The 24656-nt window shown below is 38.5% G+C and overlaps 1 protein-coding gene across 3 annotated transcripts in view; it reads right to left on the bottom strand.

Moving 5' to 3' along the window:
- DOCK11 (dedicator of cytokinesis 11) overlaps positions 1 to 24656 on the bottom strand; it is a 923283-nt gene that overhangs the window by 302645 nt on the left and 595982 nt on the right. For 2 of the 3 annotated variants that reach the window (XM_053699249.1, XM_053699250.1), the window contains one exon: positions 12508 to 12690. The exons of the other annotated variant lie outside the window; for it this stretch is intronic. In XM_053699249.1, the coding sequence (XP_053555224.1) occupies positions 12508 to 12690 (183 nt within the window). The remainder of the gene's footprint in view (positions 1 to 12507; positions 12691 to 24656) is intronic. 3 annotated transcript variants of the gene reach the window in all.

The raw sequence follows: 24656 nt of genomic DNA, 5'->3' as shown, positions 1-24656 counted from the left end.
AGCTACCTAGCTAAAATAAATACAAATATACCTGTAAAATAAATCCTAACATAAGTTACAATTACACCTAACACTACACTATCATTAAATTAATTCCCTGAACTAACTACAATTAATTACAATTAAATTCAATTATCTAAATTACGAAAACAAAACAAAACACTAAATTACAGAAAATAATAAAATAATTACAATTTTTTTAAACTAATTACGCCTAATCTAATCCCCCTAATAAAATAAAAAAGCCCCCCAATATAATAAAAATCCCTACCCTATACTAAATTACAAATAGCCCTTAAAAGGGCCTTTTGCGGGGCATTGCCCCAAAGTAATCAGCTCTATTACCTGTAAAAAAAAATACAATATCCCCCCCAACATTAAAACCCACTACCCACACACCTAACCCTACTCTAAAACCCACCCAATCCCCCCTTAATAACACCTAACACTAACCCCTTGAAGATCACCCTACCTTGAGACGTCTTCACCCAACTGGACAGAAGTGGACCTCCAGACAGGCAGAAGTCTTCATCCGATCCGGGCAGAAGAGGACCTCCAGACGGGCAGAAGTCTTCATCCAGGCGGCATCTTCTATCTTCATCCATCCGGAGCGGAGCGGGTCCATCTTCAATCCATCCAACGCAGAGCATCCTCTTCCATCCGACGACTTACACTAAATGACGGTACCTTTAAGTGACGTCATCCAAGATGGCGTCCCTTCAATTCCGATTGGTTGATAGAATTCTATCAGCCAATCGGAATTAAGGTTGAAAAAATCCTATTGGCTGATGCAATCAGCCAATAGGATTGAACTTCAATCCTATTGGCTGATTGCCTCAGCCAATAGGATTGAGCTCGCATTCTACTGGCTGATTGGAACAGCCAATAGAATGCAAGCTCAATCCTATTGGATGATTGGATCAGCCAATAGGATTTTTCTACCTTAATTCCGATTGGCTGACAGAATTCTATCAGCCAATCGGAATTGAAGGGATGCCATCTTGGATGACGTCTCTTAAAGGTACCGTCATTTAGTGTTAGTCATCGGATGGAAGAGGATACTCTGCGTCGGATGGCTTGAAGATGGACCCGCTCCGCTCCGGATGGATGAAGATAGAATATGCCGCCTGGATGAAGACTTCTGCCCGTCTGGAGGTCCTCTTCTGCCTGGATCGGATGAAGACTTCTGCCTGTCTGGAGGTCCACTTCTGCCCGGTTGGGTGAAGACGTCTCAAGGTAAGGTGATCTTCAAGGGGTTAGTGTTAGGTTTTATTAATGGTGGATTGGGTGGGTTTTAGAGTAGGGTTGGGTGTGTGGGTGGTGGGTTTTAATGTTGGGGGGTATTGTATTTTTTTTTTACAGGTAAAAGAGCTGATTACTTTGGGGCAATGCCCCGCAAAAGGCCCTTTTAAGGGCTATTTGAAATTTAGTATAGGGTAGGGATTTTTATTATTTTGGGGGGCTTTTTTATTTTATTAGGGGGATTAGATTAGGTGTAATTAGTTTAAAAAACTTGTAATTATTTTATTATTTTCTGCAATTTAGTGTTTTTTCTTCTTCGTACTTTAGTTTATTTAATTTAATTGTAATTAATTGTAGTTAGTTTAGGGAATTAATTTTATTATAGTGTAGTGTTAGGTGTAATTGTAACTTAGGTTAGGGTTTATTTTACAGGTAAATTTGTACTTATTTTAACTAGGAAGTTATTAAATAGTTAATAACTATTTAATAACTATTGTACCTAGTTAAAATAAATACAAACTTGCCTGTAAAATAAAAATAAATCCTGAGAGAGCTACAATGTAGCTATTAGTTATATTGTAGCTATCTTAGGGTTTATTTTATAGGTCAGTATTTAGTTTTAAATAGGAATAATTTAGTTAATTGTAGTTATTTTATTTAGATTTATTTAAATTATATTTAAGTTAGGGGGGTGTTAGGGTTAGACTTAGATTTAGGGGTTAATAACTTTAGTATAGTGGCGGCGACGTTGGGGGCGGCAGATTAGGGGTTAATAAAATGTAACTAGTGTTTGCGAGGCGGGAGTGCAGCGGTTTAGGGGTTAATATATTTATTACAGTGGCGGCGATGTCCGGTCGGCATATTAGGGGTTAAAATTTTTATTTAAGTGTTTGCGATGTGGGGGGGGGGCCTCGGTTTAGGGGTTAATAGGTAGTTTATGGGTGTTAGTGTACTTTTTAGCACTTTAGTTAAGAGTTTTATGTTACGGCGTTAGCCCATAAAACTCTTAACTACTGACTTTTAAATGCGGTAGGAGTCTTGACAGGAGAGGGTGTACCGCTCACTTTTTCCAAGACTCGTAATACCGGCGTTAGGCAAATCCCATTGAAAAGATAGGATACGCAATTGACGTAAGTGGATTTGCGGTATGCTCGAGTCGCGGAAAAAAAGTGAGTGGTACACCTGTACCTGCCAGACTCCTAATACCAGCGTTAGGAAAAAAGCAGCGTTGGGACCTCTCAACGCTGCTTTTTTACCCTAACGCAAGACTTGTAATCTAGGCAATAGTGTTTCATGTTTGTACTTATATAACAGTATACAATGACACCTTATATAATAAACAGTACAGAGAAAAACTAGTAGAGAGCCTTCTACACTATAAAACACTCCCTCAGACAGTTATACATTATCCCAGTGAAATAAGCTTTAAAGCCTCAAGAAATAAAAAGAAAAGCTTAAGTACCCCCTGACAGCTCCTATATGGGTATTCACCCCCTTACTGAAACTGGCAGGCACTGGAAATCAGTTTAGAATCAGGGCCTAACTGTTGTAGAATAAAATCTAGTTACTGAGGATCTGGATTGAGAAAGAAAATCCAGGGGACACTGAGAGGGCGGAGCTGCTGCCAGAAGCAAAGCCGGTGCCTTATAGTTAAGGAAAAAAAAACACTTTTGGTTCCTTTGTAATAAAATATAGTGCACCAATCATAACAACCCTATAAAAATTAAGAAACCATGTTCTCCAGTCTAACTGGAACCTCCACTATAAAACCACATTATGCACTAAGCTATTGCCAGTTCTCTTTAAGGGCCATACACCTAGTTATTGAAAGTTAAAAAATACCATTAAAGCTGCCAGGGGGCTGTAGGGTCAGAGGCTTCCCTGATAGTGTTCCCAATAATGGTAGAACCATTAGGGACATGATATGGAGAAAAAAATTGTGTCATGAGTAGAGCAGGTTAAAAGGACAGTAAATCCAAAAATTGTCTTTCATTATTTAGATAGAGAATACAATTTTTAAAAAGTTTCTAATTTACTTTTATTATCAAATTTGTTTCGTTCTCATGTTATTCTTTGTTGAAGGGATACCTAGGTAGGCAGCGTGCACATGCCTGAAGCACTACATGACAGGAAATAGTGCTGCCATCTAGTGCTCCTGCTAATGTATAACATTGTTGCAAAACTGCTGCCATATAGTTTTGTGGACACGTGCACACTCATGAGCTTACATCCCAGCTTTTCAACAAAGGATAACAAGAAAACGAAGAAAATTTGATAACAGAAGTAAATTGGAAAGTTGTTTAAAATTGTATGCTCTATCTGAAAATGTGTTTTATGTCCCTTTAACCCCTTAACGACCAACGACGTATGGGGTACGTCCTGCAAAAAAATGCAGTTAATGACCAAGGACGTACCCCGTACGTCGTTGGTCTTTGAAAGCAGTGGAAGAGATCCTGATAGCTTCCAGCTGCTTTCATGTTATTGCAGTGATGCCTCAATATTGAGGCATCCTGCAATAACTATTTTTAGCCATCCGATGCAGAGAGAGCCACTCTGTGGCCCTCTCTGCATCGGCTATCAATAGCCGTTACCGTTGGTGGGTGGGAGCTCATCCAGGGAGGCGGGTGGGAGGTTATTGGTGGAGGAGGGGGAGGGATCTTGTGCGGGTGCGTGCGCGTGCACGGGCGCGCGCGTGCACGTGAGATCTATGCAAACAGCATCAATATGCTGTAGATCTGGAGGGTGGGAGAGAGGACTGGGGAGGGTGGGATTTTCAAATCAAGGCATCTGGGAGAGGGTGGGGGGTTGGATGTTGAGGGGGGGGCAGCTACACTACAAAAATATTTAATAAAATAAAAAAATGTAAATACATTATTATTTTTCAAACTGGGTACTGGCAGACAGCTGCCAGTACCCAATATGGTGCACAATAAAGGCAGAGGGGGGGGGGGGTTAAAGAGCTGTTTGGGGGGGGGGGGATCAGGGAGGTTGGGGGCTAAGGGGGGTCCTACACAGCAGAAGAATTATTTTTATTTTTTTTTAAAAACCTAAAACCCCCCAAAAAACTTTTATTTTAGTACTGGCAGACTTTCTGCCAGTACTTAAGATGGCGGGGACAATTGTGGGGTGGGGGAGGGAAGGGAGCTGTTTGGGAGAGATCAGGGGGTGGGATGTGTCAGGTGGGAGGCTGATCTCTACACTAAAGCTAAAATTAACCCTGCAAGCTCCCTACAAGCTACCTAATTAACTCCTTCACTGCTAGACATAATATACGTGTGATGCGCAGCGGCATTTAGCGACCTTCTAACTACCAAAAAGCAACGCCAAAGCCATATATGTCTGCTATTTCTGAACAAAGGGTATCCCAGAGAAGCATTTACAACAATTTGTGCCATAATTGCACAAGCTGTTTGTAAATAATTTCAGTGAGAAACCTAAAATTGTGAAATATTTAAAGTTTTTTTTAATTTGATCGCATTTGGCGGTGAAATGGGGGCATGAAATATACCAAAATGGGCCTAGATCAATACTTGGGGTTGTTTACTACACTACACTAAAGCTAAAATTAACCCTACAAGCTCCCTACATGCTCCCTAATTAACCCCTTCACTGCTGCGCATAATACACGTGTGGTGCGCAGCGGCATTTAGTGGCCTTCTAACTACCAAAAAGCAACGCCAAAGCCATATATGTCTGCTATTTCTGAACAAAGGGGATCCCAGAGAAGCATTTAAAACCATTTGTGCAATAATTGCACAAGCTGTTTGTAAATAATTTCAGTAAGAAACCTAAAGTTTGTGAAAAAAATTGTGAAAAAGTGAAAAAAATTTTTTATTTGATCGCATTTGGCGGTGAAATGGTGGCATGAAATATACCAAAATGGGCCTAGATCAATACTTTGGGATGTCTTCTAAATATATATATATATATATACATGTTAAAGGATATTCAGGGATTCCTGACAGATATCAGTGTCCCAATGTAACTAGCGCTAATTTTGAAAAAAAGTGGTTTGGAAATAGAAAAATGTGCTACTTTTATTTAGTGCCCTATAACTTGCAAAAAAAGCAAAGAACATGTAAACATTGGGTATTTCTAAACTCAGGACAAAATGTAGAAACTATTTAGCATGGGTGTTTTTGGGTGGTTGTAGATGTGCAACAGGTTTTGGGGGTCAAAGTTTGAAAAAAATGTTTTTTTTCCATTTTTTCCTCATATTTTATAATTTTTTTAATAGTAAATTATAAGATATGATGAAAATAATGGTATCTTTAGAAAGTCCATTTAATGGAGAGAAAAACGGTATATAATATGTGTGGGTACAATAAATGAGTAAGAGGAAAATTACAGCTAAACACAAACACCGCAGAAATGTAAAAATAGCCTTGGTCCCAAACGGTCAACAAATGGAAAAGTGCTCCGGTCACTAAGGGGTTAAGCTATGCTGTACCTGTGTCAGAGTACCTACAAAAAGCCTCTGGGCTGTGTCTGTGCTGTGTAAAGACAATTACCTTATGCAGCACGCATCCACTGGCTTACCAGGCATGTCAATGTCAATGCAGCTGCAGCAGTATCCAGTAGAGCCCATCCAGTGTATTGAGTACTGCAGAGGATTGCAGTAGGAAATACTGGAGCCCCTCAGGGGAGGCTAGGGATGAGTCCCTGCAATGCCTGAGGGTAGTTATGGCTGAAGTCCGGTTAGGGAAATTCTGTGCACATAACAGGGTATGCCTGTGTCCCTGTATTATTTAGCTGCTGTGAAGAGTCATTTCTGTCTTCTTTGTAAATTATACTCCCCAGGGACTCTGGGTTCTCACATAGGTCTGAGCGCCCAATTTTTAATTTATAAGCAATTAGCTGGAACAACCTCTATTCTTAACTATCTCCTACGAGGCCAAGAACAAAAACAAAATGTATGCTTACCTGATAAAAAAAAAATTTCCCCGGATATGGTGAGTCCAAGGAGTCCTCAATTACCTTTGGGAATATTACTCCTGGCCAGCAGGAGTAGGCAAAGAGCACCACAGCTGTTAAGTATCACTCCCCTCCCACAATTGATAGTCATTCGACTGAAGGAAAATGGAGAAAAGAGTAACACAAGGTGAAGAGGTGCCTGAAGTTTAGTAAAAAAAAAAACTTAAAAATACAGGGCGGGCCGTGGACTCGGAAAGAAAGAAATTTATCAGGTAAGCATAAAATTTGTTTTCTTTCATAAGAATTGTTGGGAAACAATACTCAAGCTAAAGAACACGGAGGACTAGGGAGGGACAAGACAGGTATACCTAAACGGAAGGCACCACTGCTTGAAGAACCTTTTTCCCACAAGAAGCCTCAGCCGAAGCAAAAGTATCAAATTTAAAAATTTGGAAAAAGTATGTAAAGAGGACAAGTTGCAGCCTTGCAAATCTGTTCCACAGAAGCTTCATTTTGAAAGCCCAAGAAGAAGATACAGCCCTAGTGGAATGAGCTGTGATTCTCTCAGGAGACTGCTGTCCAGCAGTCTCATACGCCAAACAAATTATACTTCTCAACCAAAGAGAAAGAGAAGTAGCAGTAGCTTTCTGACATTTACATTTTCCAGAAAAACAAACAAACAATGAAGAGGACTGGCGAAAATCCTTAATGGTCTGCAAATAGAATTTAAGGGCACACACAACATCCAGGTTGTGCAACAAACGCTCCTTAAGAGAAGGATTAGGACAGATAGAAGGAATAACAATTTCCTGATTGATATTTCTATCCGAAACAACCTTAGGAAGAAAACCAAACTTAGTACAAAGAACTGCCTTATCTGCATGAAAAATTAGATAACGCGAATCACACTGCAAAGCTGAGAGTTCTGAGACTCTCCGAGCAGAATAAATTGCAGTAAGAAACAAAACCTTCCAAGATAACAACTTAATATCTATGGAATGCAGTGGCTCAAACAGAGCCTGCTGTAAAACTCTAAGAACAAGATTAAGGCTCCAAGAGCAACAGACTTAAACACAGGCCTGATTCTGACCAAGGCCTGACAAAAGGATTGCACATCCGACACATCCCGCCAGACGCTTGTGCAGCAAAATAGATAGGGCAGAAATCTGACCATTCCGAGTACTGACAGACAAATCCTTCTCCAGACCTTCCTGGAGAAAAGACAAAATTCTTGGAATCCTGACCCTACTCCAAGAGTAGCCCTTGGATTCACACCAATAAAGATATTTAAAGTCTGTCTGCTCAGGAAATCCGCTTCCCAGTTGTCCACTCCAGAAATGTTTATGGCAGATAGACAGCAATTGTGAGCTTCCGCCCACTGAATGATCCGAGCCACCTCCTTCATGGCTAAGGGACTCTGAGTCCTTCCCTGGTGTTTGATGTAAGCTACTGAGGTTATGTTTTCCGACTGACACCTGATAAACCAGGCTAAATGCCAGTTGAGGCCAAGACATAAAGGCATTGAAGATCGTTCTCAACTCCAATATGTTTATGGGGAGAGAAAGCATGTCCCCTGAGACAGATGTTCCTGAGACAGACAGCCACCACTGCAGAGCTATCAAATGGAATCGAGCAAACGGGACGATGTCCATGGAAGCAACCATCAGACCAATTACCTCCATACATTGGGCCACTGATGGAAGAACAGCAGACTGAAGAGAAAGGCAAGCGGAAAGAATCTTGTTCTTTCTGACCTTCGTCAGAAATATTTTCATAAATAGGGGATCTATAATAGTCCCCAAGAAAACCACACTTGTAGCTGTTACCAGGGAACTCTTTTCTAAATTTACCTTCCATCCATGGGAACGAAGAAAAGACAACAAGATCTCTGTGTGAGATTTTGCTAGTTGAAAAGATGGCGTCTGTACTAGAATGTTGTCCAGATAGGGTGCCACACCAATTCCCCGAGACTGAATCACTGCCAAAAGAACCACCAGAACCTTTGAGAAAATTCTGGGAGCTGTAGCAAGACCGAATGGAAGAGCCACAAACTAAAAATGATTGTCCAGAAAGGCAAATCTCAGAAATTTGTGATGATGCCTGTGGATGGGAACATGAAGATACGCATCCTTCAGGTCTATTGTTGTCATGAACTGACCCTCTTGTACTAAAGAAAGAATGAATTGGATGGTCTCCATCTTGAAGGACACAGTCAAAAATAATAGTATAGCTGCACCAACAATTGTATTAAAACATCATGTCTTTATTTAGCCACTTTAAAACAGACAACGTTTCGGACCCATGTCCTTATTCATGTCTGAGACATGGGTCCGAAACGTTGTCTGTTTTAAAGTGGCTAAATAAAGACATGATGTTTTAATACAATTGGTGGTGCAGCTATACTATTATTTTTGACTGTTTTCTTGGGACCTTGGTGCAGGTCCAATAGTTGGCACACCTGCAAACAAGTTTTGCTACACCCTTGGTGCTTGGGCAATTTCTGACTTTCCATCTTGAAGGACGGTACTCTGAGAAATTTGTTTAGACACTTTAGATCTAGAATCGGTCAGAAAGTTCCCTCTTTTTTGGGAACCACAAACAGATTGGAATAGAACTCCAGACCCTGTTCCTGAACTGGACCTGGAACAATCACTCCCAAATAGGAAAGGTCCTGCACACATTTCAAGAACGCCTCTCTTTTTATTTAGTCTGCAGATAATCTTGAGAAGTGCAACCTGCTCCTGGGGGGGGGACGGTCTTGAATTCTAACTTGTAACCCTGAGATACTATGTCCACGGCCCAAGGATCTGGAACTTCTCATATCCATGCCGGAGAAAACTGAGAAAGTCTGCCCCCACATGATTCGATCCCGGATTGGGGGCAACCCCTTTATGCTGACTAAGACTCAGCTGCTGGCTTCTTAGATTGCTTTCCCTTGTTCCATGACTAACTGGGCTTACAAGATTTGGACTGTTCCTGCTTGGTAGAGGAGGGGGAAGACTTACCTCTGAAGTTACGAAAGGAATGTAAATTACTCTGACGTCCTTTCGGACTATTTATCTTGTGGCAGAAATTATCCTTTACCACCCGTGATATCGGTAATAATTTCTGCCAAACCAAGTCCAAACAAGGTCTTAAATTTAGACTTGGATGAAACATCCGCTGACCAGGATTTCAGCCATAATGCTCTACGGGCCAATATAGCGAAACCAGATATTTTGGCTCCTAACTTAATGACCTGTAAGGAAGCATCAGTAATAAAGGAATTGGCTAACTTAAGAGCCTTAATCCTATCCTGAATCTCCTCCAAAGGAGTCTCTGCTTGAAGAGACTCAGACAATGCATCAAACCAGTAGGCTGCAGCACTAGTCACAGTAGCAATACACACCGCAGGTTGCCATTGGAGACCTTGATGAATATACATCTTTTTCAAGTAAGCCTCCATAGGATCCTTGAAAGAACAACTATCCTCTATAGGAATAGTAGTTCTCTTAGCCATAGTAAAAATCCCCCCTTCCACCTTGGGCACCGTCTGCCATGACTCCTGAATGGAGTCAGCCACCGGAAACATCTTTTTAAAAACCTGGGAAGGAGAAAAGTTATTCCCAGGCTTCTCCCATTCCCGAGTAATATACTGTCCGAATCTGAGATTTTACCCTCCGAGGTTCCTCTTCAGATTTATGAGAAAGAGCAACTTGGTTAGCCGGAACTGGATCAGAAACCTTACAATCTGATTCTAATTTTCCTCTTGCATCTTCCCTGAAGCATGGGAATCGCAACTAACGCCTCAGATACCGCAGAGGACACCTGGACGGCAATTTCTGCTTGCAAAAAAACTCCTCCAGGAGATTGTGAGAAACAGCAAGGCACTGCATGTGACGCCATTAAGGCTTGGGGCGTTTGAGGAGAAGGCTGTGGCATTGCCTGTGCAGTATCAACCTGAGAGAGTGGTGACTCATCATCAAAAAGCCTGTTTTTAAACATTAATGTCCTCTCAATACAAGATGAACAAAAAGGCAAAAGGGGTTCAACTTGGTTATTCATACAAAGCTTTGCTTGCAACAGAGAGCAATATATCTAAGTCCATATTGCAATCAAATTAACAGAGAGCAAAAAAAAAACTTGTATTAGCAAACTGTACCCTTAAGATATCAGTTCCCAAAGGAATCAAAGATTCAACCCCGTTCCTTTAACTCACAAATGCAATATATTATGTGGCAAGGCCTCCTGCACCACAGAAGATTAAACATACACACCTCTACACCTCAGCGCTTTTACTGAGGTGCCTACCTGCCCTCACTGCAAACCAGAGTAGTGAAATGACTTTAAACTCCCCTCTTTTTGATCGCAAATGCTCCGTGGTCTCTGCAGAGCAATTAAACAGTCCGCTGTAAGCTGCTCCACTTTACTCACAAAAAAATGTGTGCTTTTAGTCAGAAGTACCGCCACAGGAAAAGGATCCGCCTTTCTTGTGTTAGAGGTGGTCCCGGCGGCCATTAAGGCTATCATCGATCTGAATAAATCTTCCGATTCTACTCAGTCACCTCTGAAGTAAATAATAAACACCCACCCGACTGTTAAGTTCACTCCTCAACCGGATACGTAGAGAAAGTAACACACACTGAGCCACCAATTTACACTCTCAAAATGTCACCCACAGTGCTTGCTCCCTGCCATAATAAACTTGTTTGTTATCTCAGGAATGTAACCACAGAATTAGTGCAGCTCTTTTCTGTTTTAGTGCCAGTGATCTTTTCCAAAAGAAAACAAAAAAATGGCACTTACCTGCACCTTTGGCTGTCCGGCAGGAGGACAGCTCACCCGACATGAGAGGAAGCCCCTCCTCACAGAGACCTGTGAAAACAAGGAAGGACAGAGTAAACATACTCTAGCTTTCTACATAAGGGCAGCAACCTGTTAAGAAATCGCAGTGAGGCCCACCTCACAAGTTCCTAACTGCTTGAAAGCTACCACTGCCCTACTGAAGAGACTGTCGTGGAGTACAGCTAAACCCAATCTATGAGGAAAGATCAGAGCAAACCTACTCTGGCTTTTAAATTAACAAACTCTTGATTGAAGAAAATCTTATTTAGACACCAAAACGTCACCTCCTCCTTGCACCAAAGGCAAAGAGAATGACTGGGGATTGTCTCCTCCTGTTGACCAGGAGTGATATTCCCAACAGTAATTGAGGACTCACCATATCTTAGGAAAGAAACTTAGAGAGAGATAGGAGGTGGGAAGGTTTTAAAGCTCTTGTATGGGGGTTCTTGATCACCTCCTAGTGGTGGGATTTAACATCCTAAAAGAAAGCTTTAAGTATCCCTTATACTACCCTTTCCCTCCCAGTAGTTCCTTGCCGTGTCAAGGAGAAGGCAAAGATAAGAGCTGCTAAGGATTTATTGAAGAATTACAGGGATATTTGTAACAAAAAAAAATGTTTCCTCAATGGATAGTTCCTGGAAGAGAGGGACATAGAGGAGTACTGGCTGTGCAAATTGAATCTCCTCTCAGGAATTGTTGTCACAAAACTGCCATGGATGTTGTAGGAGAGTTCCTTAGCCTCCTCCTGTTTGGCAATGAAGATATACTCCTTCAGTATATCCTCTACTGTCAGTATAAGTGTAGGATGGGATCCCTACTGTATCCACGTGCTACATTAGGGTAAGTGGTGTGGTCATTTGCTGGGTGAGTTTCTGCAATTCCCACATAGCCCATAGGCTATTAGTAAGTACATAAGCCAGTGCACATCATAACGAGTATACAGAAAGATTGTCAGGGAATAAGTTAATTTGTCACACAAAAAATAAGACTGATTTATTAATTACAAACATAAAAACTTTTACCTTCCGGTTTTCACGGGAGGTGCTTAAGAGCCAGCTGTATCCATTGATAGAAGTATGTCACAATTAATCGAGTAAGCCCAAGGTAAAATCAAGAAACTTTTATTGTGTCATTTTAAAAAAACATATTTTTTTAAAATTTTTAAAATGACACAATAAAAGTTTCTTGATTTTACCTCAGGCTTACTCGATGAATTGTGACATACTTTTACCAATGGATACAGCTGGCTCTTAAGCACCACCCGTGAAAACCGTAAGGTAAAAGTTTCTATGTTTGTATTTGCTATGGGGTTCGTGGAAGGAAAGGACCTGGGTGGTGGGGCAGCTTGATCAACGTTGAATGGTGAGTGCTTTCATTTTTGATTTTCCAATTATTTGTGTACTGTTATATGATCTATTAATTACATTCTAATTGGGTAGTTGTTCAACTCTACTAACCCCATTTAATTATACACTATAATGAATGTCCTTTAGAACAATATGCTTTTAGGTTTCAACAAATACTCACTTGCAAGTGTGTCCTGAGAAACGTCTTTCTTTTTGTAAATTCAAAGTTGTTCCTCATGAGGAGATACAGAAGAGCAGAAGCCTCATTTCTGGTGGAGCTCAGTTTGGAAGTGCAGCACTTGAGAACTTCATAGCAAAATGCAGCACACATGTTTACCCTTCCTTTAAAGAACGCTGAGGGAAACTTAACAGAGATTGATATTAGTCAAAATCGAATGCATATTACAGCTTAATAACTGTGCTAAAGTTGTCTAAAGATGTATATTTAGTAGTCTTTTTTGTTTATATATGCTTTAAATAGAAAACAGTTGTTTAGGGAAGATTAACCCCTTAGCTACCAGGAATTTGAGAAAAAAAACTTGTCCAAAGAATTTTTAGCATTTTTTGCTATCACTTTATTTAAACATTTAAGCCCTACTGCTGGTCATTTGCAATAATAAACCCACAAATATGATTGATATATATATATATATATATATATATATATATATATATATATATATATATTAGTAGATTCATATTATACCATTATTTTATGTGTATATCATGACGTGAGAAATCAACATCGAAATGTGTAAAAAAAACATAATTTATGTAAGAACTTACCTGATAAATTAATTTCTTTCATATTGGCAAGAGTCCATGAGCTAGTGACGTATTGGATATATAATTCTACCAGGAGGGGCAAAATTTCCCAAACCTCAAAATGTCTATAAATATCACCACACACACAATTCAGTTTAATGAATAGCCAAGTAGTGGGGTGATACAAAAAGGAGTAAAAAGCATCAAAAATAGGAACTGGAAATATAATTGTGTTTTATGCAAAAAAACATAACCACCATAAAAAGGGTGGGTCTCATGGACTCTTGCCAATATGAAAGAAATTAATTTATCCGGTAAGTTCTTACATAAATTATGTTTTCTTTCATGTAATTGGCAAGAGTCCATGAGCTAGTGACGTATGGGATAGTAATACCCAAGATGTGGTACTCCACAAAAGAGTCACTAGAGAGGGAGGGATAAAAATAAAAACAGCCATTTTCCGCTGAAAAAATTAAATCCACATCCAAAAAAATAAGTTTTCCTCATAATTGAAAAGAAAAAAATTAAAACATAAGCAGAGGAATCAAACTGAAACAGCTGCCAGAATAATTTTTCTACCAAAAACTGTTTCCAAAGAGGCAAATATATAAAAATGGTAGAATGTTGTAAATGTATGCAAAAAAGACAAAGTTGCTGCTTTGCAAATCTGATCAACTGAAGCTTTATTCCATGAAGTGGAAACTGATCTAGTAGAATGAGCTGTGATTCTCTGAGGTGGGGTCTGACCCGACTCCAAATAAGCCTGAGGATGCCAAGGAAATGGCAGAAGCTTTCTGACCTTTCCTAGGACCAGAAAAGACAACAAATAGAGTAGAAGTCTTCCTGAAATATTTAGTAGCTTCAACATAATATTTAAAAGCTCTTAGAACATCCAGAGAATGTAAGGATCTCCAAAGAATTCTTAGGATTAGGACACAAAGAGGGAACAACAATTTCCCTATTAATGTTGTTAGAATTAACAACTTTAGGTAAACATTTAAATGATGTCCGTAAAACTGCCTTATCCTGATGGAAAATCAGAAAAGGAGACTCACAAGAAAGAGCGGATAATTTGGAAACTCTTCTAGCAGAAGAGATAGCCAAAAGGAACAACACTTTCCAAGAAAGCAATTTAATATCCAAAGAATACATAGGCTCAAAAGGAGGAGCCTGTAAAGCCTTCAAAACCAAATTAAGACTCCAAGGAGGAGAGATTGATTTAATGACAGGCTTGATACGGACCAAAGCCTGCACAAAACAGTGAATATCAGGAAGCTTAGCAATCTTTCTGTGAAATAAAACTGAAAGAGACGAGATTTGTACCTTCAAGGAACTTGCAGACAAACCTTTATTCAAACCATCCTGAAGAAACTGTAAAATTCTAGGAATTCTAAAAGAATGCCAGGAGAATTTATGAGAAGAACACCATGAAATATAAGTCTTCCAAACTCGATAATAAATCTTACTAGAAATAGATTTACAAGCCTGTAACATAGTATCAATCACTGAGTCAGAGAAACCTCTATGACTAAGCACTAGACGTTCAATTTCCATACCTTCAAATTTAACGATTTGAGATCCTGATGGAAAAACGGTCCTTGAGACAGAAGGTCTGGTCTTAAAGAAAGTGGCCAAGGTTGGCAACTGGACATCCGGACATGATCCACATACCAGAACCTGTGAGGCCATGCTGGTGCTACCAGAAACACAAACGATTGTTCCATGATGATCTTGGAGATCACTCGTGGAAGAAGAACTAGAGGCTGGAAGATATAAGCAGGTTGATAAAACCAAGGAACTGCTAATGCATCCACCAACTCCGCCTGAGGATCCCTGGACCTGGACAAGTACATGGGAAGTTTCCTGTTTAGATGGGAAGCCATTAGATCTATTTCTGGAAGACCCCACATCTGAACAATCTGAAAAAAACACATCTGGATGGACAGACCACACCCCGGATGTAAAGTCTGACGGCTGAGATAATCCGCTTCCTTATTGTCTACACCTGGGATATGTACCGCAGAAATTAGACAAGAGCTGGAATTCGCCAAAGAAAGTATCCAAGATACTTCTTTCATAGCTAGGGGACTGTGAGTCCCACCCTGATGATTGACATATGCCACAGTTGTGATATTGTCTGTCTGAAAACAAATGTATGGTTCCCTCTTCAACAGAGGCCAAACCTGAAGAGCCCTGATAATAGCACAGAGTTCTAAAATATTGATTGGTAACCTCGCCTCTTGAGATTTCCAAACCCTGTGTGCTGTCAGAGATCCCCAGACAGCTCCCCAACCTGAAAGACTTGCATCTGTTGTGATCACAGTCCAGGTTGGACGAACAAAAGAGGTCCCTTGAACTATACAATTGTGATCTAACTACCAAGTCAGAGAGAGTCGAACATTGGGATTTAAGGATATTAATTGTGATATCCTTGCATAATCCCTGCACCATTGATTCAGCATACAAAGCTGAAGAGATCTCATATGAAAAAGAGCAAAAGGGGATCGTGTCCGATGCTGCAGTCATGAGACCTAAAACTTCCATGCACATAGCTACTGAAGGAAATGATTGAGATGAGAAGGTTTCGACAAGCTGAAACCAATTGTATACGTCTCTTGTCTGTTAGAGACAGAGTCATGGACACTGAATCTATCTGGAAACCTAAAAAGGTGACCCTTGTCTGAGGAATCAAGGAACTTTTTGGTAAATTGATCCTCCAACCATGTCTTTAAAGAAACAACACTATTTGATTCATGTGAGATTCGGCAGAATGTAAAGACTGAGCTAGTACCAAGATATCGTCCAATTAAGGAAACACCACAATATCCTGTTCTCTGATTACAGAGAGTAGGGCACTGGGAACCTTTGAAAAAATGGAAGAACGACAAATTGGTAATGCTTGCCTAGAAAAAAGAATATCAGAAACCGATAGTGGTCTGGATGAATCAGAATATGAAGATATGCATCCTGTAAGTCTATCGTGGACATATAATGACCTTGCTGAACAAAAGGCAGAATAGTCCTTATAGTCACCATTTTGAAAGTTGCCAATCTTACAAAACGATTCAAAATTTTCATATCCAGAACTGGCCTTAGTTTTTTGGGACAATGAATAGATTTGAAACCCCAGACCCTGTTCCTGAACAGAACTGGTATAATTACCCCTGAAAGCTCTAGATCTGAAACACATTTCAGAAAAGCCTGAGCCTTCACTGGATTTGCTGGAATGTGTGAGAGAAAAAATCTTCTCACATGAGGTCTTACTCTAAAACCTATTCGATACTCTTGAGAGACAATACTTTGAATCCATAGATTTTGGACAGAATCTGCCCAAATCTTTTGGAAAATTTTTAATCTGCCCCCCACCAGCTGATCTGGAATGAGGGCCACACCTTCATGCGGACTTTGGGGCTGGCTTTGTTTTCTTAAAAGGCTTGGATTTATTCCAACTTGAAGAAGGTTTCCAATTGGAACCAGATTCTTTGGGGGGAGGATTGGCTTTCTTTCCTTATTCTGTCGAAAAGAATGAAAACGATTAAAAGCTTTAGATTTACCCTTAGATCTTTTATCTTGAGGTAAAAAAAACTCCCTTCCCCCAGTGACAGTTGAAATAATTGAATCCAACTGAGAATCAAATAAATTGTTACCTTGGAAAGAAAGAGTAGTAATCTAGACTTAGATACTATGTCAGCATTCCAATATTTGAGCCACAAAGCTCTTCTAGCTAAAATAGCTAAATACATAGATTTAACATCAATATTGATGATATAAAAAATAGCATCACAGATAAAATTAGCATGTTGAAGCAAGCGAACAATGCTAGACAAATCAGGATCTGTTTTCTGTTGCACTAAGCTTTCCAACCAAAAAGTTGATGCAGCTGCAACATCAGCCATGGATATAGCAGGCCTAAGAATATAGCCAGGAAATAAATAAGCTTTCCTTAGATAAGATTCAAGTTTCCTATCTAAAGATTCTTTAAAAGAAGTACTGTCTTCCATAGGAATAGTAGTACGTTTGGCAAGAGTACAAATAGCCCCATCAACTTTTGGGATTTTTTCCCAAAACTCCAACCTAACTGCTGCCAAAGGATACAAATTTTTAAACCTAGAAGAAGGAATAAAAAAAGTACCAGGCCTACTCAATTCCTTTCAAATCATATCAGAAATAGCATCAGGAACTGGAAAAACCTCTGGAGTAAGCACAGGAGGTTTATAAACAGAATTTAAACGTTTACTAGTTTTAGTATCAAGAGGACTAGCTTCCTCAATATCCAAAGTAATCAACACCTCTATTAACAAGGAACGAATATACTCCATCTTAAAGAGATAAGTAGATTTGTCAGTGTCAATATCTGCGGTAGGATCTTCTAAACCAGATAGACCCTCATCAGAGGAGGATAATTTAGTATGTTTTCGGTCATTTGAAATTTCATCAACCTTATGAGAAGATTTAAAAGACCTTTTAAGTTTATTAGAAGGCGGAATAGCAGACAAAGCCCTCTGAATTGCATCAGCAATAAAATCTTTAATATTCACAGGGATATCATGTACATTAGATGTTGAAGGAACAACAGGCATTGTACTAGTACTGATGGATACATTCTCTGCATGTAAAAGCTTATCATGACAACTGTTACATACTACAGCTGGAGATATAATCTCCGCTAACTTACAACAGATACACTTAGCTTCAGTAGAACTGTTATCCGGCAGCAGGGTTCCAACAGTGGTTTCTAAGACAGGATCAGATTGAGACATCTTGCAAATGTAAGAGAAAAAAAACAACTTATAAGGCAAAATGATCAATTTCCTTATATGGCAGTTTCAGGAATGGGAAAAAAATGCAAAGAGCATAGCCCTCTGAGCATAAAAAAAGCAAGAGGCATATAGGAAGTGGGGTTTAAAATAATTAAATTATTTTTGACGCGCAATGCAAAATGAATTATTTTGGCGTTAACAACATCCGGAAATGACGCAACTCGCGCCATGGCAGACGCAACCTTGTTGGAATATATCTAGGGAGAGAGAGAGCGCTGAAACAATTCACCTCAAAGTATACAGGTTGATATCAAAAAATCCCCAGATAAAATTGATGATTGAAATCTATGTAAATAGTCTTCCTGCGCTAAAGGCCAGATTATGTGGACCTAAAGCTAAAACATTTGAGGTGACACTGAATAGATGGAAATGATCACTCAGGACATAAAATATGTTAAATATGAGCTAATATTTATTATTAATAAAAGAGATGATTAAAATATTTTCTTTGAAAATTTATTAGTAAAATAATTTTTTAAATTTTTTTAAAAAAAATTGATTAAAAATAGAATTTAATTGAATTTTGTATTAAAAAGCTGATATAATAATGTTTTTCAGCAAAAATAACAGAGGCAAAAAAGATGAAAAGAAAAGATATAAGTGAGGTGAGTGTACTGAGCAGAGGATATAGTTAGTATACACAGCACATTTAGTTAGTATGTTAGTATAGTTAGTGAGGTTATTCAAACAACAGATGCGGTTAATATACAGCAAGTGTAATGAGTGCAGTGGATTTGATTGAGGTTAAAGTGTAAACTAAAAATGGGTCAGCTAAAGGTATATAAGCTCAAGTGGTGTGTGCTAAAAGTGGTGTGTGCTAAAAATGTATTATAAATTAAAATTATGTCAACTAAACAGCTATAAAATAAATATACCTAAATTCATCAAGTGGACAGTTGTGCGAAAAGCAATATAAATGAAACTTAGCTAAAAAATAAAGTTAAATATTAAAGTTAAATAGAGCTAGGTTAATAAGGCAAAGTTAGTACAACTAAAACAGCGTAACTAAAATTTGGTATTAAAAATTGCCATTTCAAACACAATTGTGATAGAACTGTAAAATGAAAGTTCTTTTCTGTGCACAGATAAAGAGTGTTGGCATATGCAAAATGTTGGGCAAGTGAAATTTTCAGTGCCGTCTCCTTTTTATGTTAAAAGTACCTTGTAAGATCAGACTCACAGTCTTTTTTGTAATTCAATCCTATGGTAAAATCAAATGAAGTAATCCAAAGTTCAGGTAATACCAGGTTATCTTAAGCTGCTTTTATTCAAGGAAGCATCTGTCAGGTTGTTAATATAGTACCTTGTTTCTTTCCTTGTCCTTTGTGGTAAAGCCAGGTTACCACTATGAATTTCAAGCCGCATACAGGGCTGGTGTGACGTTAATGTGGTGCTTCCGCGTCTGGAAGCAGAGTAGTTCTCGTCTGGTCTTTTTCTTGATGATGGTAGTCTGACGTCACAGACTACGGTGGCTCAAATTGGCCAAAAAGAAGTAACGCGCTTCGGTCGTGGACCTTTCTCAAACTTCTGATTTGCTCCGTGTTCGTCTTGGTCTTTATATAGCAGAGCTTGTAACTGCTATACCAGGTATCACATTATTTCACTTCCTTCCAAGGTCACCCTGCTCTTGAGTGACTCAGATTCCAGGACTAGACAATTTCTCCACTGATACTCTACCCAACTGGTGATCACCTGATTCCTGGCATCCCATATCTGATGTTAGCCCTTTGACAACAAATAAGGAGGTGCTTACATACGTCAAGTTACAAGCTCTGCTATATAAAGACCAAGACGAACACGGAGCAAATCAGAAGTTTGAGAAAGGTCCACGACCGAAACGCGTTACTTCTTTTTGGCCAATTTGAGCCACCGTAGTCTGTGACGTCAGACTACCATCATCAAGAAAAAGACCAGACGAGAACTACTCTGCTTCCAGACGCGGAAGCACCACATTAACGTCACACCAGCCCTGTATGCGGCTTGAAATTCATAGTGGTAACCTGGCTTTACCACAAAGGACAAGGAAAGAAACAAGGTACTATATTAACAACCTGACAGATGCTTCCTTGAATAAAAGCAGCTTAAGGTAACCTGGTATTACCTGAACTTTGGATTACTTCATTTGATTTTACCATAGGATTGAATTACAAAAAAGACTGTGAGTCTGATCTTACAAGGTACTTTTAACATAAAAAGGAGACGGCACTGAAAATTTCACTTGCCCAACATTTTGCATATGCCAACACTCTTTATCTGTGCACAGAAAAGAACTTTCATTTTACAGTTCTATCACAATTGTGTTTGAAATGGCAATTTTTAATACCAAATTTTAGTTACGCTGTTTTAGTTGTACTAACTTTGCCTTATTAACCTAGCTCTATTTAACTTTAATATTTAACTTTATTTTTTAGCTAAGTTTCATTTATATTGCTTTTTTGCACAACTGTCCACTTGATGAATTTAGGTATATTTATTTTATAGCTGTTTAGTTGACATAATTTTAATTTATAATACATTTTTAGCACACACCACTTTTAGCACACACCACTTGAGCTTATACACCTTTAGCTGACCCATTTTTAGTTTACACTTTAACCTCAATCAAATCCACTGCACTCATTACACTTGCTGTATATTAACCGCATCTGTTGTTTGAATAACCTCACTAACTATACTAACATACTAACTAAATGTGCTGTGTATACTAACTATATCCTCTGCTCAGTACACTCACCTCACTTATATCTTTTCTTTTCATCTTTTTTGCCTCTGTTATTTTTGCTGAAAAACATTATTATATCAGCTTTTTAATACAAAATTCAATTAAATTCTATTTTTAACCAATTTTTTTAAAAAAAATTTAAAAAATTATTTTACTAATACATTTTCAAAGAAAATATTTTAATCATCTCTTTTATTAATAATAAATATTAGCTCATATTTAACATATTTTATGTCCTGAGTGATCATTTCCATCTATTCAGTGTCACCTCAAATGTTTTAGCTTTAGGTCCACATAATCTGGCCTTTAGCGCAGGAAGACTATTTACATAGACGCAACCTTGTGCAAGGAAACCTGGCATCAACAAAAACGCCGGAAATGACGAATTTGCGTCACCGAATGTACCTTTGCGCAAAAAAAATTCTCGTGCAAAAATGACGCAATAAATATCAGCATTTTACGACCTCGCAAGCCTAATTTTGCCTGCGAAAATTAATGAAAAAGCAGTCAATTTGAAGAGAAAGACTATACCCCAGGTAAGAAAAAATAACTTCCTAAATATGTTTCCCAATTTTGAAACTGATAGTCTGCAAAAGGAAATATACATAAACCTGACTCATGGCAAATATAAGTGCAAAACATATATTTAAAACTTTATATTAATACATAAAGTGCCAAACCATAGCTGAAAGTGTCTTAAGTAATGAAAACATACTTACCGAAAGACACCCATCCACATATAGCAAATAGCCAAACCAGTACTGAAACAGTATCAGTAGAGGTAATGGTATATGAGAGTATATCATTGATCTGAAAAGGGAGGTAGGAGATGAATCTCTACGACCGATAACAGAGAAACTTTGAAAAGATTTCCCATGAGGTAAACCATAGAATCAATAGGTGATACTCTCTTCACATCCCTCTGACAAACACTGTACTCTGAGAGGAATTGGGCTTCAAAATGCTTAGAAGCGCATATCACAGAAGAAAATCAAGCACAAACTTACTTCACCACCTCCATATGGAGGCAAAGTTTGTAAGACTGAATTGTGGGTGTGGTGAGGGGTGTATTTATAGGCATTTTGAGGTTTGGGAAACTTTGCCCCTCCTGGTAGGATTGTATATCCCATACGTCACTAGCTCATGGACTCTTGGCAATTAAATGAAAGAAATATGTATATTTGATTACAATTTTAATAAACAAGTGTGTGTGTGTTTTTTCTAGACTCTGTCATAAAAAGAAAGGGTTATCCACATAAAAAGACCATTTGGGTATATGTATATAACTTAAAATGTGCATGTATGCATTTATTTGAGCCTCTACTCAAATAAATGCATATTTCTACAAGCCAGCTGATCCCTATTACCACAGTGATTGCCTGGCTATAAAAACCTGTATAGGGGATTTATCTTAAAGATGGGCTTATGGGTGTTAAAACAAGGGGTAATGGGGGTCTCTAGGCCTTTTTGATGACCTGTTGTAAGTGCCAAGAGACCCATAGTCTGCAATCAATGTGGGGAAGTGTGGGGATCTTTAATTTTATTTTTTGCATGCTGGTGTTTAAAGTTTATACCCAAATACACCATTTGAAAGAGCAGTTGATTTATTTTCAAATAGTGGTTATTGGGGGGGGGGGGGGGTATTGGACTTAAGGGGGCTAAGACTAAGAAGTTTAAATGCTTCAAACCAAAAGATGTTGCCCTCTTAAATGTGAAAGAACCTTTTATTAGGTGAACAGCAACGTTTCGGGGCTCCTGCCCCTTTGTCAAGCTAACAAAACAATGCACATACAAACATTTTATAGAAGTACAGCTTAAAACATGGGCCAATAGGAACACACATATTGGGCGGGGTTATAAAAAAATCTCACATAGAGCAACACCAACAATTTTAGCCCTATATTGCCTTTTTGATGTATCCTAATGGGCCAAGATTTAAAACAAAGTTGAAGAGGAAGCAAAAATTAGCATAACCACCTACAAAGTAATAGATAGACAAACCATATATACATAACATAACACAATTATGCAAAATCACAGCAACGGGTTAAGATCAAATTCCCTATTCATACCCTTGGCGAAAAGTGTATCCAATTTCCATATCCATTTATGTTTTTAGTTTAAATGCTTACCCCCATCCAGCTCCCTTAAAGGGACATACACATTTTTTTCTTTCATGATTCAGATAGAGCATTTGATTCTAAACAACTTTTCAATGTACTTCTACTATCTAATTTGTTTTGTTCTCTTGATATCCTTTGCTGAAAGGGATACCTAGATAGAGTCAGGAGCTGCTAATTGATGGCTGCACATATTTGCCTCATGTAATTGGCTCACCCAGTATATTCAGCAATTTCCCAGTAGTGCATTGCTGCTTCTTCAACAAAGGATACAAAGATAATGAAGCAAAAAAGATAATAGAAATAAATTGGAAAGCTGTTTAAAAACATAATGTATGTAAGAACTTATCTGATTCATTTCTTTCATATTGACAAGAGTCCATGAGCTAGTGAGGTATGAGATATACAATCCTACCAGGAGGGGCAAAGTTTCCCAAACCTCAAAATGACTATAAATACACCCCTCACCACACCCACAATTCAGTTTAACGAATAGCTAAGAAGTGGGGTGATAAAGAAAGGAGTAAAAAGCATCAACAAAGGAATTTGGAAATAATTGTGCTTCATACAAAAAAATCATAACCACCATAAAAAAGGGGTGGGCCTCATGGACTCTTGCCAATATGAAAGACATTAATTTACCAGGTAAGTTCTTACATAAATTATGTTTTCTTTCATGTAATTGGCAAGAGTCCATGAGCTAGTGACGTATGGGATAGCAATACCCAAGATGTGGAACTCCACGCAAGAGTCACTAGAGAGGGAGGGACTAAAAACAGCCATTTCACTGAAAAAAAAAAAAATCCACAACCCAATATAAGTTTATTCTCAAAAATAAAAGGGAAATCTTAAATCATAAGCACAAGAATCAAACTGAAACAGCTGCCTGAAGAACTTTCCTACCAAAAACTGCTTCTGAAGAATGGTAGATGGTAGATCAAAATGGTAGAATTTAGTAAATGTATGCAAAGAAGACCAAGTTGCTGCTTTGCAAATCTGATCAACTGAAGCTTCATTCTTAAAAGCCCAAGAAATGGAAACTGATCTAGTAGAATGAGCTGTAATTCTCTGAGGCGGGGCTTTACCCGACTCCAAATAAGCTTGATGAATCAAAAGCTTTAACCACGATGCCAAAGAAAAGGCAGAAGCCTTCTGACCTTTCCTGTAACCAGAAAATATAACAAATAGACTAGAAGTCTTCCTGAAATCTTTAGTAGCTTCAACATAAAGATCTCTCCAAAGAATTCTTAGGATTAGGACACAAAGAAGGAACAACAATTTATCTATTAATGTTGTTAGAATTCACAACCTTAGGTAAGAATTTAATTGACGTCCGCAAAACTGCCTTATCCTGATGAAAAATCAGAAAAGGAGATTCCCAAGAGAGAGCAGATAATTCAGAAAATCTTCTAGCAGAAGAGATGGCCATAAGGAACAACACTTTCCAAGAAAGTAATTTAATGTCCAAAGAATGCATAGGCTCAAATGGAGGAGCCTGTAAAGCCTTCAAAACCAAATTAAGACTCCAAGGAGGAGAGATTGATTTAATGACAGGCTTGATACGAACCAAAGCCTGTACAAAACAGTGAATATCAGGAAGTTTAGCAATTTTTCTGTGGAATAAAACAGAAAGAGCAGAGATTTGTCCTTTGAATGAACTTGCAGACAAACCTTTATCCAAACCATCCTGAAGAAACTGTAAAATTCTAGGAATTCTAAAAGAATGCCAAGAGAATTTATGAGATTAACACCATGAAATGTAAGTCTTCCAAACTCGATAATAAATCTTTCTAGAAACAGATTTACGAGCCTGCAACATAGTATTAATCACTGAGTCAGAGAAACCTCTATGACTAAGCACTAAGCGTTCAATTTCCATACCTTCAAATTTAATGATTTGAGA

This window comes from Bombina bombina, chromosome 1 (genome assembly GCF_027579735.1).
Source record: "Bombina bombina isolate aBomBom1 chromosome 1, aBomBom1.pri, whole genome shotgun sequence".
In the NCBI taxonomy this organism is placed as follows: domain Eukaryota; kingdom Metazoa; phylum Chordata; class Amphibia; order Anura; family Bombinatoridae; genus Bombina; species Bombina bombina.
The sequence above is the reverse complement of the archived record's forward strand: the minus strand, read 5'-3'. Positions and strand labels throughout refer to the sequence as shown.